The sequence below is a fragment of the Trachypithecus francoisi genome, unplaced genomic scaffold (assembly GCF_009764315.1).
Source record: "Trachypithecus francoisi isolate TF-2019V2 unplaced genomic scaffold, Tfra_2.0 Lachesis_group16, whole genome shotgun sequence".
NCBI classification, from domain to species: domain Eukaryota; kingdom Metazoa; phylum Chordata; class Mammalia; order Primates; family Cercopithecidae; genus Trachypithecus; species Trachypithecus francoisi.
The window spans coordinates 28,426,848-28,444,959 of record NW_022681461.1 but is presented as its reverse complement, the minus strand read 5'-3'; the positions used below and the strand labels follow the sequence as shown (position 1 = coordinate 28,444,959).

The 18,112-nt window shown below is 40.9% G+C and overlaps 1 protein-coding gene across 2 annotated transcripts in view; it reads left to right on the top strand.

Moving 5' to 3' along the window:
* Nucleotides 1–18,112, top strand: part of FAM189A2 (family with sequence similarity 189 member A2) — a 65,887-nt gene that overhangs the window by 5,755 nt on the left and 42,020 nt on the right. For both annotated transcript variants that reach the window (XM_033237141.1, XM_033237140.1), the window contains exon 2: nt 4,967–5,023. In XM_033237141.1, the coding sequence (XP_033093032.1) occupies nt 4,967–5,023 (57 nt within the window). The remainder of the gene's footprint in view (nt 1–4,966; nt 5,024–18,112) is intronic.

Here is an 18,112-nt window from a genome sequence, read left to right as displayed (position 1 = left end):
GTTGTATACATTCATGTCTCTGCTTTAAGTCACTGGTCTGAATTCATGATCATCCTTCTTTGAGTCTATGATTCTTTGGCAAGGTTTCACTTTCATATAAAGAGACAGACATTGGTGAACTTCAGGGTGAACCTTTTTTAAAAAAAGCGCAGTGAATAAACATAAAGAAAAATCAATGGACCAAAGGAAAAACTAACATAAAGATTATGCTTACTACCAGTTAAATGATAGTAAATATTTTTTATCATACTAATCAAATACTACTTTAATATTTAAGGGATATTTAAAATATAATTTTGAGGATGAGTTTTGATTTCTTTGGTCCTTTATTTTGCATATCAGCAGAGTCACATTTATAAGTTCTGTGCCTCTCGGCCTCAGTTACTCATCTGTAAAATGGGTGGGTTGCTGCTTCTTCAGGACTGATTTTGTGAAGGTGTAGCTAGAGTATATATGGGAGAGTGCATCACTGCTGGACCCAAGCACCAGACCTGGAATACACAGGAACCTCTATCACTGATTTTTAAACACCAAGGTAATAGTTAAAGTAAAGTGAACAGGCCAGTATTTTTGTAGGACATTATAGTTACCATCATGTTTTCGTTAGAAATATTCAGTTGCCCACTTTCTCAATGTGTTTTTTTAAATGAGCTATGCTAGACAGATAGGGAAGAAAACCACACACACACACACACACACACACACACACACACATTTTTTAAAAAATTGCCATTGTAGGCCGGGCGCGGTGGCTCAAGCCTGTAATCCCAGCACTTTGGGAGGCCGAGACGGGCGGATCACGAGGTCAGGAGATCGAGACCATCCTGGCTAATATGGTGAAACCCCGTCTCTACTAAAAAATACAAAAAAACTAGCCGGGTGAGGTGGCGGGCGCCTGTAGTCCCAGCTACTCGGGAGGCTGAGGCAGGAGAATGGCGTAAACCCGGGAGGCGGAGCTTGCAGTGAGCTGAGATCCGGCCACTGCACTCCAGCCTGGGCGACAGAGCCAGACTCCGTCTCAAAAAAAAAAAAAAATTGCCATTGTAAGAGCTATAGGGCAGGGTAGGTTGTTGAGAAGTTTGACATGATTTTCTGCTTATTTACAAGGTAACACAGGACATTTACAACATGGCTTTTAAAAAATCCCTGTGTTTACATACAGCAGCTTTTGATAAATGATTCAGAACGTTTTTGCCCTAACACATGTTAATGGATTAGTAAGGGGAAATAGGGCAGTAGAATTATAAGCTTCTGATCTTAACGATTTGATTTTTACTTTGGAAAATGAAAGCACATTAACCATTTATGGTGGGTAACAATGATTCTCCCCTGGGGTATCTCAGAGCCCTTCTTTGTAGTATCAGAAAAAAGGAAAGGCCTCTGCTTTTTCCTGTAAGCTACAAGAAATGGGTTATCAGTGAGTGAAACAAAAATTGTAATACCTCTCATTATAATAATACAGAGATTGTTTGGTGTTAGAAAATAGGTTCTTACCTGTTCATTCAGGGCAAGTTCCATCTTGCGCTGGATGGAAAGAATGCTGATGGAGTTGCTTTTTGTTGCTGCTGTACTCTTTTAGGAAGCACAGGGGATAAAAATGTGTTTAGGCTTACATAGTCATCTTTGAGCAAGGTCATCTCCTTTCTCTGGCCTCCATTCATTCGTTCACTCATTGACTCTTGCCGTAACTAACTGAGTGCCTTCCGGGATCCTTTAGTGGTGTGTGAGTGAGTATGCACAGGTCCAAGCCCTCATCGTGATACTGACGGTTAAACATGTAATAGCATTCTGGCATAATGGGAGCCATGGAAGGACATTGGTAAGGGACCTTTTTGACTCATTTCTGATGGAGCTCCAGCTACTGCTGCCACCAAGGGAGTGGAGGCATTGAATACTCTGCCTCCTTCTCTTCTTTTCCCAACTCCTTTCCCCATCCGTGAATTCTGCCTCCCTTTCAGATGAAATGGAAGCATCATTCCTTAAGTCTTGAGCTCTTAAAAAATTTATCCCCAACTGTAGCACCTCTGTTCCCATTACCATTCGAGAGGCTTCTAACCATCCAGGCCTGCTTCCTCTATTTGCTTTTCTCCCCATCAACACTCACAGGGTTCCCCAAGTGCCTCAGGGCTTCACCTGGCTTGAAGAGAGGGAGAAGTTGAATAAAAACAGGTGTGTGCCTTTGTTGCTGGGTTCAGGAATGAAGAGCCACAACTATAGCTCCCGCCTGAAGCTGGAATATAGTTTCTTAAAACATTGTAAAGAGCGGTGGCTTACAGGGATCCTGGTGGGATTTAACTTGAATATGTGCTGAGTCCATATAACAACTTAAATGGAAATGACATTCTTAGTTTGTCTTCAATCCATAGACTTGGTATATGCCTTGACTTACTTGGCTATTTATTTAATAGTGCACGATAAACTTTGTATTTCTCCCCACTGAGGCCTTAAAGATATTTGTCATATATATTTTGAGATTATTGATGTTTCTCATTTTGTGCATATATACATTTTGTACATATTTTTTAACTTATGTTTTCTATAGTTTCTTGCTACCATATGCAAACAAAATACCTCCCCTCCAAAGGAAGAAATACGGATAGCTTAGTTCTTTGGTTTCAGAGATACCTCATTTGAAATGACAATTGAATCTGTCATGATCTATTACAATAAAAAAATTAGAAATACTTTTCAACTTAGAAACTTCACTCCTGGGACTTTTTTCCGCTGAAATAGAAGCACTTGTTTTTAAAGATATGTGTTCCTAGATGTTTACTGCAGCATTGTTTGTGAGAGCAAAAAACTAGATATAGAATGAATACCCATTAACATGGAAATGATTGAATATGTTCAGTACAGTCACACAATGGAATGTTATGTAGCCACTGAAGTGAAATGAATTAGAGCTGTTCCAATGCATATGAAGAGATTTCTATGAAGTATTTATTGAGAGAGTAAAGGAAGAGGCAGGGAAAGTATATCTTTTATGATTTTTTTCACAAAAATCACATCTCTGTGAGTGTGTATATATACACATAGACATATGTGTGTAGTACTAAGAATTTAGAGAAAAATACATACATATGTAAAATATGTAAACATGTTAGATTGTTAACATGGAGGAGGGTGGGGTGCTGTGGCTGGGTAGACAAGGTGAGAAGAACAGTTTAGGCATATCGCTCTTTTATGGGTTTTTATGGCTGGAGCTGGACACTTCCTTTTAATAATACTGTTTTTTTTTTTTTTTTTTTTTTTTTTTTGAGACGAGTCTCGCTCTGTCACCTAGGCTGGAGTGCAGTGGTGCGATCTCAGTTCACTGCACCCTCTACCTCCTGGGTTCAAGTGATTCTTGTGCCTCAGCCTCCCAAGTAGCGTCACCACGCCTGGCTAAGGTTTTGTATTTTAGTGGAGATGGGGTTTCACCATGTTGTCCAGGCTGGTCTCGAAGTCCTGAGCTCAGGCGATCCGCCTGCCTCGGCCTGCCAAAGTGCTGGGGGTAACAGGAGTGAGCCACCAGGCCCAGCCTGTTTTTTTCTTATCGAGATTTTTTAGCTCGTTTTTTATCGAAGTGTCATTTTGCAACATGGGCTCCTTCTCACAGTAGTTCCTCCCACTTTGTGAAATAAATGCCGTGGAACATATATTAATTGCCAACACTTGGAGCACAATACTGGGCACTAGGACTTTAGAGAGACAAGACGGGAGTTCACAGTTAGTGGGTAATATAGCGACACATCCCTCAATTATTACAATAGAGTTTTTGGAAAAAAAGAAGTGTGTGCAGAGGGCTTCCATGAGTGTGGAGCGGTGGAATCAGTGAGGGCTTCTCAGGGCAGGTGACTGCTAAATGGGGCCTTGCAGGATGGGTAACAGTTCTCAGGCAGCTAGAGGGAGGCTGGGAGGACACAGCACTTCAGCAAAGAGAAAGAAGCACATAGCCCGGGAATGTCAGGAGCCTGGTTGGCCCGAGGGAGGGCAGGTACTTGGTAGGAAGGTGTGTGGTGGAGGGGCTGGGGTATGTAAAAACCAAGCTTGAGAGTAGGTAAGAGAAAATCCTGAAGGGCCTTGTTTCCCGTTTCCAAGACTTTACCTGTCCCATAGTGGATGGGAACCTGATGAAGGGAAGGATCCCGCCAGACATGCATCTGATGAGGCTGACCCTGGCAACAGATTGGGTGCTGCTAGGAACAGGGAGCTTTTGGCTGAGAAATAGTAATTCCTCACTCACCAGAAGGAGAGGCTAATTTCTGATTGTGTGTTCTTTTTTTTTTTTTTTTGAGGCGGAGTCTCACTCTGTCGCCCAGGCTGGAGTGCAGTGGCGCTATCTCCACTCACTGCAAGCTCCGCTTCCCGGGTTCACGCCATTCTCCTGCCTCAGCCTCCCGTGTAGCTGGGACTACAGGTGCCCGCCACCGCGCCCGGCTAATTTTTGTATTTTTTTTTAGTAGAGACGGGGTTTCACCGTGTTAGTCAGGATGGTCTCGATCTCCTGACCTCGTGATCCGCCTGTCTCGGCCTCCCAAAGTGCTGGGATTACAGGCGTGAGCCACCGCGCCCGGCCTGATTGTGTGTTCTTAATTGACATTAAGAAAAAACAGGCCAGGTGTGGTGACGTGCGCCTGTAGTCCTAACTCCTGGAGAGGCAGAGGTGGGAGGATCACCAGAGCCCAGGAAGTCAAGGCTGCAGTGAGGCATGATCACGCTATTGCATTTCAGCCTGGGTGGCAGAGCAAGACCCTATCTTTAAAAACAAAACAAAATTAAAGTCAATAAAAAAGCTTTGAGGGCTTGGAAGTAAAAGTCCAAAGTAGTCTACCAGGGTGAACCCTGTAATCCAGGAAGAATATTAAATGTTTGATTTAGAATGTTTAAAAATTTCAGTATCTTTAAAAATATGTACTTTTGTGACTGAGGATTTGTTTATTGGAATTGGTCCATTTTCTATATTTATGATAGTTTATTTTTACAGGTGATACTCTCTGGAATCATAGGATTAACAACTTGGAAAAGGCCTATGATACTCCTGGTATGTACTGATCTTATAAATTGCTGTCCTTTATAAAATGTGCTATGTAGGAAGTCTGTTCACATAAACCGCTGAAGAAATGCTTAAGCTTCCTTGTTCATTAAAAAAATAAGTTAACAGTAGATAATATTAGAAGTCAGATGATAATAACAAGTAAGTAAGATAATAATGTTGCTGGTTTTCTGATTCACTTTAAGCTCCTTAAGTACCCAGTGCTATACAAGTGTCTTTAGTTCCAGCATTAAACCCATCCTAAAGATAGAATTTTTAAAAAACTACTTACTATGGGCAGTTTTAAATATACACAATAGTGGAGGGAATAATATAATAAACTCCCTGTACCCATTGCCCAGGTTCTATACTGATTAAATTCCAGCCAATCTTTACAGCTATACTCCCACTCATTTTCTCTCATGTTCTTTTTTCTCTATATTCTTTTTATTTATTATTATTATTATTACTTTTGAGACGGAGTCTCACACTGTTGCCCAGGCTGGAGTGCAGTGGCGCAATCTCAGCTCACTGTAACCTTTGCCTCCCGGGTTCAAACAATCCTCCCAGGTAGCTGGGATTATAGGCGCCCACCACTGCGCCCAGCTAATTTCTTGTATTTTTAGTAGAGATGGGGTTTCACTGTGTTGGTCAGGCTGGTCTCAAACTCCTGACCTCGTGATCCTCCCGCCTTGGCCTCCCAAAGTGCTGAGATTATAGGCATGAGCCACCAAGCCCGGCTGTTATTCTTTTTTTTTTTTTTTGACACAGTCTCACCCTGTCGCCCAGGCTGGAGTGCAGTGGCACATTCTTAGCTCACAGCAACCTCTGCCTCCCAGGTTTAAGCAATTGTCATGCCTCAGCCTCCTGAGTGGCTGAGATTACAGGTGTGCACCAACATGCCTGGCTAATTTTTGTATTTTTAGTAGAGATGGGGTTTCACCATGTTGGCCAGGCTGGTCCCAAACTCCTGACTTCAAGTGATCCACTTGCCTTGGCTTCCCAGAGTGTTGAGATTACAGGCGTGAGCCACCGCGCCTGGCCTCCTCTATATTCTTTTGAAGCAGATCTCATATATTAATCATGAATATATGACTTTTTATTGTTACAATGTTTGAGTTGAACAACCTTAGAATTTTGTTGCATAGATTTGCTCTATTATCTCTTTATCGCATAAATATTGTATTCTCTTGGAAATATGGACATATACTGGTGTTTTTTTTTTTGAGACGGAGTCTTGCTCTGTGGCCCGGGCTGGAGTGCAGTGGCCGGATCTCAGCTCACTGCAAGCTCCGCCTCCCGGGTTCACGCCATTCTCCTGCCTCAGCCTCCCGAGTAGCTGGGACTACAGGCGCCGCCACCTCGCCCGGCTAGTTTTTTTTTTTTGTATTTTTAGTAGAGACGGGGTTTCACCGTGTTAGCCAGGATGGTCTCGATTCCTGACCTCGTGATCCGCCCGTCTCGGCCTCCCAAAGTGCTGGGATTACAGGCTTGAGCCACCGCGCCTGGCCCATACTGGTGATTTTATCCTTTTTTTGTTATTGAGGTAAAATTTATATAGCAAAATGAATCATTTTAAAGTATACGATTCAGGGACATTTTTAGAACATTTCCAATGTTCATCCTTTGTTTTTATTTGCTATGTCATTTTGATTCAGGGACTGTAAACTTGTCATTTACAGTTTTAAATGGTAAGTTTAAACTTACCATTTAAAGTGAATCAAAATAGACAATGCTAAAGGAGTTTCCAACTTTTAAAGATAAAATAGAGGGTCCAGGAAATTAGATTTGAATTGTGGTATACTTAAAATGTTTTTTCTATATAGTATCTCTTATTTTTATTTGTCTCATCCATCTTGAAATGGAGTTAAATAATTTTCTAAAGTCATTTTGTATATATGCTTAATAGTTCATCTTAAACAGATCGTTGTTTGCTAGGCAACAGGCAATCAGTGCAAAACTCCTAAATACAAAGAGAAGAAGCACATTGTGGAATCTTTGTGTGTCAGAATAATTAATGGATCCCAATACTGTGTTGATGGTCTTGAAAAACTAACCTGAAGTGGTTTTAGGCCCACAAGATGACACAGGCAACATTTGACATCTCCATTGATGATTGTATTTCATGAAATTCCTTTAATAATTTTGGAAAGAATCAATTTTTAACATACCATTTTAATATATTAAACAGCAGGAAGAGAGAAAATGAGACTTTGGATGAGTTGTATAGCCTGTGTTATAAGTGGCAAAAATGTGTTTCACAATAACTCTCTAGGTTTACAGTCTCTGTGAAAAATTTTGATTGGTGTTTAGTGTTTATACGAATATTTGGTAACAGGAATCTCCTTTGCACTGTCTTTTTCCATTGAGTCAATATTAAATTGCTCAGTAATACAAATCCCCAGTATCTAAATTGAATTAAAAGAAGGAAATCTTCAGTGGTATTTGTACTTTGAAAATTCCAAATGATGAAGAGAGTGTAAGTGTGTTCTGGATAGATTCAAGAAAGTATACTTATTAAGACATTTATTTGACCTTGTTGTCTTTTGAAAAGCTGCCTCACATATTTATTATGTAAGTTTAAGCAGCCTTCAATGAAAATGGCCCGGTCTTATTACATTCTTATCCATTTATTTCTCATCTTTGTTAAGTATATGCATTTTGTCACAAAGTTGTAACCAGTGTGTACATATTATGTCCTGCACTGCTTTTTCTGTTTAATGTAAAATTAAGTTACTATCAGGTTTCCATGTATGAGGAGTCTACATGCTTATCATTTAAAACTGTAAGCAGGCTTCTGCCTTATTTCTGTATCACCATTAGTTTTTACCCTATTGTTGGACATTTGAGCTTCTATATTTTGGCTGCTATGAGTTATGTACTTAGAAGTCATATAGAGATTGTCTTGAAATGTTAATTAGCATCAATTTATAAAGAAGATACATTAATTTGTAGGGATTCTACAAGGGCAAACTTTCTATCTATTGATAATTGGAGACTTAGTCAATATCATCAATGAAAAATCCTCAGTTCATATGTATCTTTTATTTTTTTTGAGAGAGGGTCTTGTTCTGTTGCCCAGGCTGGAGTGTGGTGGCGTGATCACTGCTCATTGCAGCCTCAAACTCCTAGGCTCAAGGGATCCCCCCAGCTTAGTCTCCTGAGTAGCTGGGACTATAGGTGTGTGCCACCACACCCAGCTAATTTTAAAATTTTTTTTGCAGAGATGGGAGTCTCACAACATTACCCAGGCTGGTCTCGAGCTCCTGGGCTCAAGTGATCTTCCCACCTCAGCTTCCCAAAGTTCTGGGATTACAGGTGTGAGCCACTATGCCTGGCTCACATGAATCTTAATAGTATACCATTATAACTCATGCCAGATGCTTATGTTATGTTAAAAAATGGAAAAATGCCAGTCAGATATTCCTAGCCCATCCTTTTAAGAGTAGCATCACTGTGTGCAAGCCACTGAAATCTTCTGAGCCTAGTTTTCTTTTTGGCACAGAGGGGATAATTTAGTGATACCAAGGGAAGCTCTACCCTACCCCTCCCTTAATGGATATTTTTTCTCCATTCCGCCCCCTCCAAGCCCCTCTGCCTCAGTTTCCCAAGTTTAGGGAATGTGCCATTGCATGCTTTTTGGCGGGAGGCCATGCTCCATTAGGGGAGCCAGAGGACCCCATGGGTCTGTGTTCTTGCAGGCCTGGCCTTGGCTGATTAGAGTTCTGTCCCCTTCACCTTCTCATCCATACTGTAGGCTTAGGGGCACCTTCTGACTTGGGACTTTCATGCCCTAGCTAGTTGCTTGGCTGGCGCCTTCTCTTCTGGCTCTCAGTTCAGCAGTCACTTCCTGCCAGAGGCCTTTCCTGACCACTCTGATTGCAGTGGCTCCTGCCTTGCCTCTAGCCATATCCCAGCACTGCTTTACTGGCTTTGTGGTCTGTGATTAGCCTATGTACCTTACATTTGTTGCCCCTCTCCCCAGGCTATCGTCAGTTCCATGAGGACAAGAGTCTTGTCTTTTTCACTGTCTTTCTCTAGGGCCAATGTGCTCAATACACATTTGTTGTTGACTGTGGAGTTAATTTGACAGCCAATAAGAAATTTAGGTCCTGGGTAAACTCTCACAATTTCTTTTGTTTTTGTCTTAAGTTTCTCTCACTTGCTTTTGTTCTCCAGAACCTTGTATTCATTCCTTTTGAACTTCAAGGTTATCAGGGAGTATTTTGGTGGTGGAGGTTTGGAGGGGAAGGATACTCTTTTTCAGGGCCCTTGGAGAGGCAAGCCGTCCTTGTTTTTAGTTGTTCACATCAGTCTAGAACACATGAATATTCCCTTTTGAGAACCATTTACATTTGGGCTTCCTCTTTTGTGGTGGTTACCTTGATAACATCAGGTTTTTTACTGGGTTGAACAAAGAAGGGTCGCTGTGACCTAGTTCCTTCAAATTCGAGTTTTCATGGAAATTCAGGGTGGGAAGCCTTCATTTACCGGGTCATGTTTCTTATACTAACATACTCGTGTGCTCAGAACAAAAATGATCATATTGGAAAATAGTTGCTAAATATTTGTAGCTATTTATGGCTATGACTAAGAATAAGCTAGGAAGTATGTGTGCGCGTGTGTGTGTGTGTGTGTAGTATTCTAGGTTGTGTGTTTTCCATGAAGAGCTAATATTTTTCATTTTTAAAGAATATTTTTATTTCTTTTAGACATCATTCCTCTTTCATGCTAAGAAAATGTTCTGTAAGTGTTTACAAATGACGGACAATGCTAGAAACAGCCTCAAAGATTGTCTAGTCTAGGTACCTCAGTTAGAAAACAGAACGGTCTTAATAAGATTTTTAAAAAAATTTTTCTTTTGTGGTACAGGCATTTTTAGTGGCAGGTATTTTTCCTTGGTGGTACATTTAGTAAGATTTGCTACTGTGAAAGTCCACCTAGCTCTTTGCCTATATTTTTGGTTCCTTATGAAGTGGTGATGTGAGCTTTGTTATCTGTTTTCTTGTCCAGATGGGATAAGTACGACCTAAAAATGATAAAGGGACAGCTCCATTCTTTAGCATCAACAACGAAGGTTCTTCCCCAGTGATGTTCTCGGGGCACACACGTGTGGCTTATTCCCAACTGTGGCTCCTGTTGATTTGTACCCCAGACCAAGAATAGATGAGGGTAAATGTATTGGCTATTGGTCTTTCAGTTTATTTTCTAACTTCAAGATTATAGTATTTAGGATAAAACCTCATTACCTAAAGAGACTACAAAATGGCTTAAGGTATGCTTAATTTTTTTTTTTTTTTTCATCTAAGAGTCCATATAGGCTAGGTTGGTAAGATAATTCTGCTCACAAAGCCATTTGGGGAGCTAGGAATTTTTCCTCTTATTGTGTCTTGGATGGAGAGTCATAGAATACTTACTTTGTCAAAAGTCAGAAATAGTTTTAGGTGGATTATGCTGTGAGATAGATTGTGGTCTTTTCTTTCCTGAGGATATGGAGAGCTGGAGGGGTCAGAAGACCTATGTGCAGTTTTTGAAGCTCTCTGATTTTGGCAGTTGAATTCTTTGAAGTACATTTCCATAAATTGAAATGAACCCTTGTTTGATAGTTCACAAAACCTGGATTTTAATGCTGACACATTACCACTGATTGTCAGGTGATCTTGGGGAAATCTCTTGACCCAAAAGTCAAGAGATTTTCCCAAGGTCTAAACCAATAAGTGGCTTAGATCAGAATAATATTTTAGGATTCCTTCCAGCTCTCATATTATAGATTTCCAGAGTCCTCTTTATTACCTTGATGGTGATTTAATTTCAGATGGACATTTCAACTGGTCATTATAAGCTCCTTGTATATAAACTGAAATACTATGATTATTTCACTCTGTGTTTTTTAAGGCATAAAATGGAAGACTCTTCTTACTCTTCAGAATTATTAGTAATACATTCTTGCATGTATATAATGCTTAAGAATTTTCCAGTTTCTTTCATATACCTTTTCTCATGGCAGATATTATTCCTTTTATGTGGATAAGAGAATATTAGCTCAGCAGTTTATATTAGCTCAGACTTGTCCAGTTCACAATGAGTTGAATGATTTTTAGAAAGAACCCAGGGATTTGGGCTCCTAGCTCATTGCTTCTTGCATTGTAACATTTTACATTTAGCCAATCGGTAGCCATCTTACTGTGGTCAACAGTGGCTTTTTTGTGGTATAGAATATAAATTAAATAAGCTGTTGTCTTATTTGTGAATGTCTTATTTGTGAATTCTTTTTCAAGATCTGAAGTGGCAAATGTTTTGGGAATTTTATCTTTCACTCAAAAGAGCCAGAGGCAGGAACGACCAAGGTAACACAAGGTGTAGTTTTGAGTCTCAGTCCTATCAATTTCAACCAATGAGTGGCCAAGGAAATGATCTAATTTGTACACTCATCTGTACAATGGGAGTATACCCGTTCCTCAGGATCGTAATGCACATTGAAACTAAACTGTAAAATGGGATTTAAGGCTGTGTTAACACATTATGAATTATTTTTTAATCGTTCATTGAGAAAATCTCCAAGAGAAGATCTGGCCTCTCAATTTGATGTGTCATTATGTAACAACCCATGGTAGAAAAATGTGCACTTAGGTATTGTGAAGGCGTCTTAGGCTGGGTTCAGGCTTCTCTGTGATCACAGTGCATTTAGTCTGTTGGCAACAGATCTTTGATTTCTCCCCTCTGATCACCTTCTCCCAGGAACTGTGCATTGGGTAAGAACTTGGCATCCTCAGAAATTGAAAGCAGTCTTGGATAGTTCACCTACGGTTAGAATCAAGACCTGGGCAGTACCTTGTTTTGCAGACTGACCTAAGCCAATTTGGGTATGCTTTAATTAGTGGGTTTAATTTGGTAGCTACAGGTAATTGCCAAAGCCTATAAGTAACCTTTCTGCCAAGTTAATTGTTCAAATGAAGTTGATTCTCAGATCAAATTCTGCTATCCATACACTTATTGCTATCCATCAGACAAAAAAATTGTTCATGCCCTTTGTTCTGAAGGTTAAAGTAGAGAGAGTTGAGATTTGTATCATGCTTACACAATAGGGTGTGTGAACAATGTTTTTGTCTCTCGTTTTCCTATTCACTTGTCTTGAATACCACTGTGGATTCCTTGAAAACCTGTTGACCCAGCAATGCTAAGTTTATAAGACCCACTTCAGTAAGGGAGAGCAGCTCTTTGTCAGTTCTCAGAAGGGATGAGCCAAAGAGAGGATATTTACAGGGTTTTAGAGCACCTGCTGGATGATTGGTTTTTTTGAGACAGGGTCTCACTCTGTCACCCAGGCTTCTGAGTGAAGTGGCACCATCACAGCTCACTGCAGCCTCGACCTCCCTGGCTCAGGTGATCCTCCCACCTCAGCCTCAGCCTCTTGAGTAGCTGATGTTGGAAAGGTAATCATTAGCTTGGTCAGCATCGCTAGTCACTAAGGAAATGAAAATCAAAACCACAACATCAAAACATTATGTAATATACCTTTAATATGAACAATTAAACATGAGAGCCCATTTTTAACATCCACTATGCTAATTAAACAAGCTAATAATTTCATCAATGGCATCTCAATTCCATATTCACTCTGCTAATTTAACAAAATCAGTTGGGTGTTGTTGGGAGATCAAGATAAGGGAAGCAAGCTTTTGGAGTTTGGCCTTCCTCATAAATGCAGCTGACCATCCTAGAATATGAATTCTTGACTATCCTTGGGTGTAGCTTAGACCAACCAATGTGTACATACATAATATCACATTGCCAGTGCTAAAGTGCATTATAGACTATTTTGTGATTTAAAAGTAATGGCAAAAACCGCAATTACTTTTGCACCAAATCTAATAGTAGTACATATGTATTTGGGTTGCTTAAGGGAGCCCTCTGACCAGTCCTGCATCCAGGTTGTCTGAGCCCAACAGAGTACAGTGATCAATTTCTGAATATGACTATGAGAAAATTCTCAAATTATGAATGATTTGGGGCAAGAGGGGAGACCATTTTGAATTGGGGAACATCTTAAAATTTATGTGTTGTCAAGAAATATTGCAGAATAATGTGTACGGTCCTATCTGTGTGTGTGTGTGTGTGTGTGTGTGTATGTGTGTGTGTGTGGTGCGTATGTTAAAAAACAAGTGATCATACATGTGTTTGTACTTACAGGGAAAATTTCTGAAAAGATATATAAGAAATTGTTTACAGTGGGCCCCTCTGTGGAGTTAAATGAGAATGGGAAGGAGGAAGACTTTTCTTGCTCTCCAATTTGTATTTGGAGGAAATAGTGCTGTATTGTGTGAAGAGGAGATTTTTGGTTTAGTTATTGTTTGTTTGATTTTTGCCACCCTGTACCTGCAACGTCTGAATTCCCTTTTTGGAGTTGGTGTCTCTGCCTTTGTGTGCGTCTTGGTGAGCCGGGGCCCTGCCTCCAGCGATGCAGCTTCTGAGGACACGTGCTTATGTTTCTGAATGCCAGCAGCCAGCCTGTGAGCCCATGACCTGTACCCCCCAGAGCTCTAGCCCAGGACTCTGAATCTGGAGCTGTGGATGCTCTGTAGCCCTGGGGCCACTTGGAACTTATTGGGCAAAGGAGGCAGCTTGTGTCCAAGGCTGACGACAAGGGACCTGGTTTTCCTGTGGCATGACCTTCCTAGAAGTTCCGGCTCCCAGGTTCTTTGGCTCCTTCCTGGGTTCCTGAGCCTCGTTCTTGTGGATTCTGTGAGCTACCTGATAGTCTTGCAAGAAATTCCTTTTCTTCTTAAATAGGCTGAGTTGGTTTCTCTTGTTCCTAACAGAATCAAGAACCCTGAATGCTTAAGACCATGATTTTTCTTCTATGAATATTACTTTTATAATAATTAAAAATACTTCAAACTAAATAGATTCATTTTTAAACATTTGGACACATGGTAACTCAGTTGAAAAACAAGAAATCCAGTGGGCATGCAAAGTAGATGGATTGGTGGTGAGCTCAGCATTGGTGGGAAGTGTCAGGTGAAGGAGGCTGGGTCGGGGTGTCAGGGCATGGGTGGTGGTAGAATTGGGTCTTATGAGCTGTAATCTCTCAATGATCATATCAAAGAGTTTCCTGGTAAAGCTCTTTTTGTGAAGAGAAAATAATGATCTCTAAATGGGCATTATGTGTTAGCAGGCATTCTGCACATTAAAGAGAGGAAAGAGTATAGATTTGGGTCAGACCCAGATCTGACCTGGGTCCTGTAGTTAGTTGTATAATTTGGCATAATACTTGACCCCTCGGAGACTGTTTCTCATTTATTTCATATTTATACTTATATATCTAAATCTATTATTTCTCTATTTATCCATTACCTATATCTCAAACACACCACAGTGATATTTTATAATTTAGTAGGTGCCTTTTAAGAGGGAAAATATTTTTTATTAAAAAAATGGGAGCTCTTAGGCTTCTTACTCTTTTTTGAAAATTTTTATCTTTTGAGATGGAGTCTCACTCTGTCTCCCAGACTGGAGTACAGCGGCACAATCTTGGCTCACTGCAACCTCCTCCTCCCGGGTCCAAGGGATTCTCATGCCTCAACCTCCTGAGTAGCTGGGATTACAGGCACGCACCGCCATACCTGGCTTAATTTTTGTGTTTTTAGTAGAAGTGGGGTTTCACCATCTTGGCCAGGCTGGTCTTGAACTCCTGACCTCAAGTGACTTGCCCGTCTCAGTCTCCCAAAGTGCTGGGATTACAGGTGTGAACCACTGTGCCTGGCCTACCTTCTTATTCTTATTAAAAATAATTAGACCTCTTCATTTATCCCACACCTAAACCTGACTTACACTCCACACAAATAACACTTTTTTTTTTTTTTTGAGATGGAGTCTCACTCTGTTGCCCAGGCTGGAGTGCAGTGGTGGCGATCTTGGCTCACTGCAGTCTCTGCCTTCTGGGTTCAAGCGATTCTCCTGTCTCAGCCTCCTGAGTAGCTGGGATTACAGGTACGTGTCACCATGCCTGGCTAATTTATGTATTTTTAGTAGAGACAGGGTTTCACCATGTTGGCCAGGCTGGTCTCGAACTCCTGACCTCAGTTGATTCACCTACCTAGGCCTCCCTAAGTGCTGGGATTATAGGTGTGAGCCACTGCGCCTGGCCAGAAATAACATTTTAAACACTTTATGGTTTTAGCATTCTTGGTGGTTGTCCCACCTTGTTAAAAGTGAGGAATTTGCCATGGTTAATGTTAACCCACTTCCCTCCTTTCTTGTTTTTTAAAAAGTTATTTTTGTTACTCCTATTAATGACTTTATTGTTGTAGATAATATTATAAGCTTCTGTTTCTTAATTTCTGAACTTTGGATAGTATCTTTTGACCCTCTCTCATATAAGATAAAGAAATTATGTCTTTTCTTTACTTCTTACCTTGCTTTCCCAGTTTTTGATAGTGACATTATTATTTTATGTTGTCAGTGTCTTAACATTTACATTTTGCTCTTAAACTGTATTATATAATTCAAACTTTGCCTATAAATTGTTTCTCAGATAATGAAAACCGCTAATGGCATTTATTAGATTCTTTACTTCCAGATTCACCTGAGGCCTTGGTATAAGGGATGCCAACATTCCAGTGTCTGTGTTAGACTATCTAAGCAGGGCTTGCAAAGCTGCTGGGTGAAAACTAGTTTTGCAACCCTTAGCTGATCTCCATCTCCCAGCCTAGAAAAAGATTAGGGATTAAAGAGACAAATGTTTTGGTGAAACTTACTGAATTGCTGTGGCATTTTGACTTCCACCTTCTCATGGGGGAAAGGGGGAGTATTTAAAGATAAACAATTGGAGAATATGATAGGGATTCTTTGGTGTTTGACTGGACCATTGTCGCTATGCCTGGGGATTCTAAAGGATGGATTGGAGCACCATGTGGCCTCAGAGTTAAAGCCTGTAGTTGTAAAATAACTCTATGTTCATAGACTAAGCCTGACCAGATGGGCCTCCCAGGAAATAGCAGGCGTGGAGTGAGCTCACATCCTGCCCAGAGAGGCCATAGAGAGTGAGTGGACCACAGCAGAAGGAGGCTCGGCCTGGATGCTCAGGTTAAGGGAGCTGGAAGCTCAGCAGTAGGTATCTCTGAGGAGCCAATGCAAGCTCCATTCCAGAGAGATTCCCCTGTAAACACTTGCCAAGTCCCAATATAACAGGCAGGTGAACTCTCCCTGCCCCTTACCTTGCTTACCAACATGGCTTTGGCCTTCCCCACACTCCCTTCTATCTAAAATGACCCAACTGTGTTGTAGGGGGAGCAGTAGACCCACACGAAAAAAGGGAAGCAGAGCAGATTGAGGCCATTCCCTTGCCTTCCCACAGCAGGCTTGCTCCCTGCCTAGAGTAATAAGCCTGATGGCAGAGAGAGAAGCTTACATTCAAATGAAGTTCCAAGTTTTGACTGGGACACAGGCTTGGAGATTGTAATTACTGAAATGAGTTGTTTTGTGACTTGAAGTAACTGGAGGACTTTTTGTACCTGATATTGATCAGAGAAGTCATGGTCCTGGACTCAAATTTCATCTTAAACAATCAGGAATAATGAGCCCTACAGAGTGGCCTTGAACAACATTGCAGCAAGAAAACAAAGTGGTTTTCTGTTGACCTCCATAAGCCCTGCTTGTTCAAGGGACCAGCTACATTATTTACTGCAACACCAGGAAGAATGATTGACACTAAAGAGAAGGAAATGTAATTCCATGTTATTCATAGGAAGACTGTTTCCTTTGCCAAGTCAAATGCATTATTTTTTCTTATTCTCTAGTATGTTCTTGATATCATGCCACATTCTAGGTTGCTTCATGTTTGGACTATGACTTTGATGTATATCTTTATATTTTTCTCAGAGGTTCTAAATGATTCTTTTCTTTCTTTCTTTTTGTTGACAAAAAGGCATCTAATCTCGGAGATCATCTAGTTGCTGCTTCTGTCTTTTTTTTTTTTTTTTTAAGACAGGATCTCACTCTCACCCAGGCTGGATTGCAGTGGCGTGGACACGGCTCACTGCAGCCTTCCTGGGGTCAAGTGATCCTCCCACCTCAGGCCAAGTAGCTGGAACTACAGACATGTGCCACCATGCCCAGCTAATTTTTTTAATTTAATTTTTTGCAGAGTCAGGGTTTCACCATTTTGCTCAGGCTGGTCTTGAACTCCTGAGCTCAAGTGATCTGCCCACCTTGGCCTCCCAGAGTGCTGGGATTACAGGTGTGAGCCACCATGCCCAACCTGCTGCTTTTTTCTTTATTGAGATGTAGTTAACATACCAAAAAATTCATACATTTAAAGCATACAATTCAATGGATTTTTAGCATATTCCCAGATCTATGCAAACTTCACTACTGTCAATTATGGAATATTTTCATCACCCTCAAAAAATCTGTCACTTCTGATTTCCTTTCAACACTTTCAGCCCCAGGAAACCACTAATGTACTTTTTGTCTTCATAGATTTGCCCATTCTGGATATTTCAAATAACTTGAATCATACAGTATGTGATCCTTTGTAACTGACTTCTTTCAGTTAGCATATTTTTTAGCTTAATTTTTTTTTTTTTTTTTTTTTTTTTGAGACGGAGTCTCGCTCTGTCACCCAGGCTGGAGTGCAGTGGCCAGATCTCAGCTCACTGCAAGCTCTGCCTCCCGGGTTCACACCATTCTCCTGCCTCAGCCTCCCGAGTAGCTGGGACTACAGGCGCCGCCACCTCGCCCGGCTAGTTTTTTTTTGTATTTTTAGTAGAGACGGGGTTTCACCGTGTTAGCCAGGATGGTCTCGATCTCCTGACCTCGTGATTCGCCCGTCTCGGCCTCCCAAAGTGCTGGGATTACAGGCTTGAGCCACCGCGCCCGGCCCTAGCTTAATATTTTTAAGGTTCATCCATGCTATAGTATCTGTCAGTACTTTTCCCTTTTTTATTGCTGAAAAGTATTCCATTATGTGGATATGTCACATTTTATTTATTTATTCATCAGTTGATGGACATTTCCACTTTGGCTGTTAGGAATAATGCTGGGCCAGGCACGGTGGCTCATGCCTGTAATCCCAGCACTTTGGGAGGCTGAGGCAGG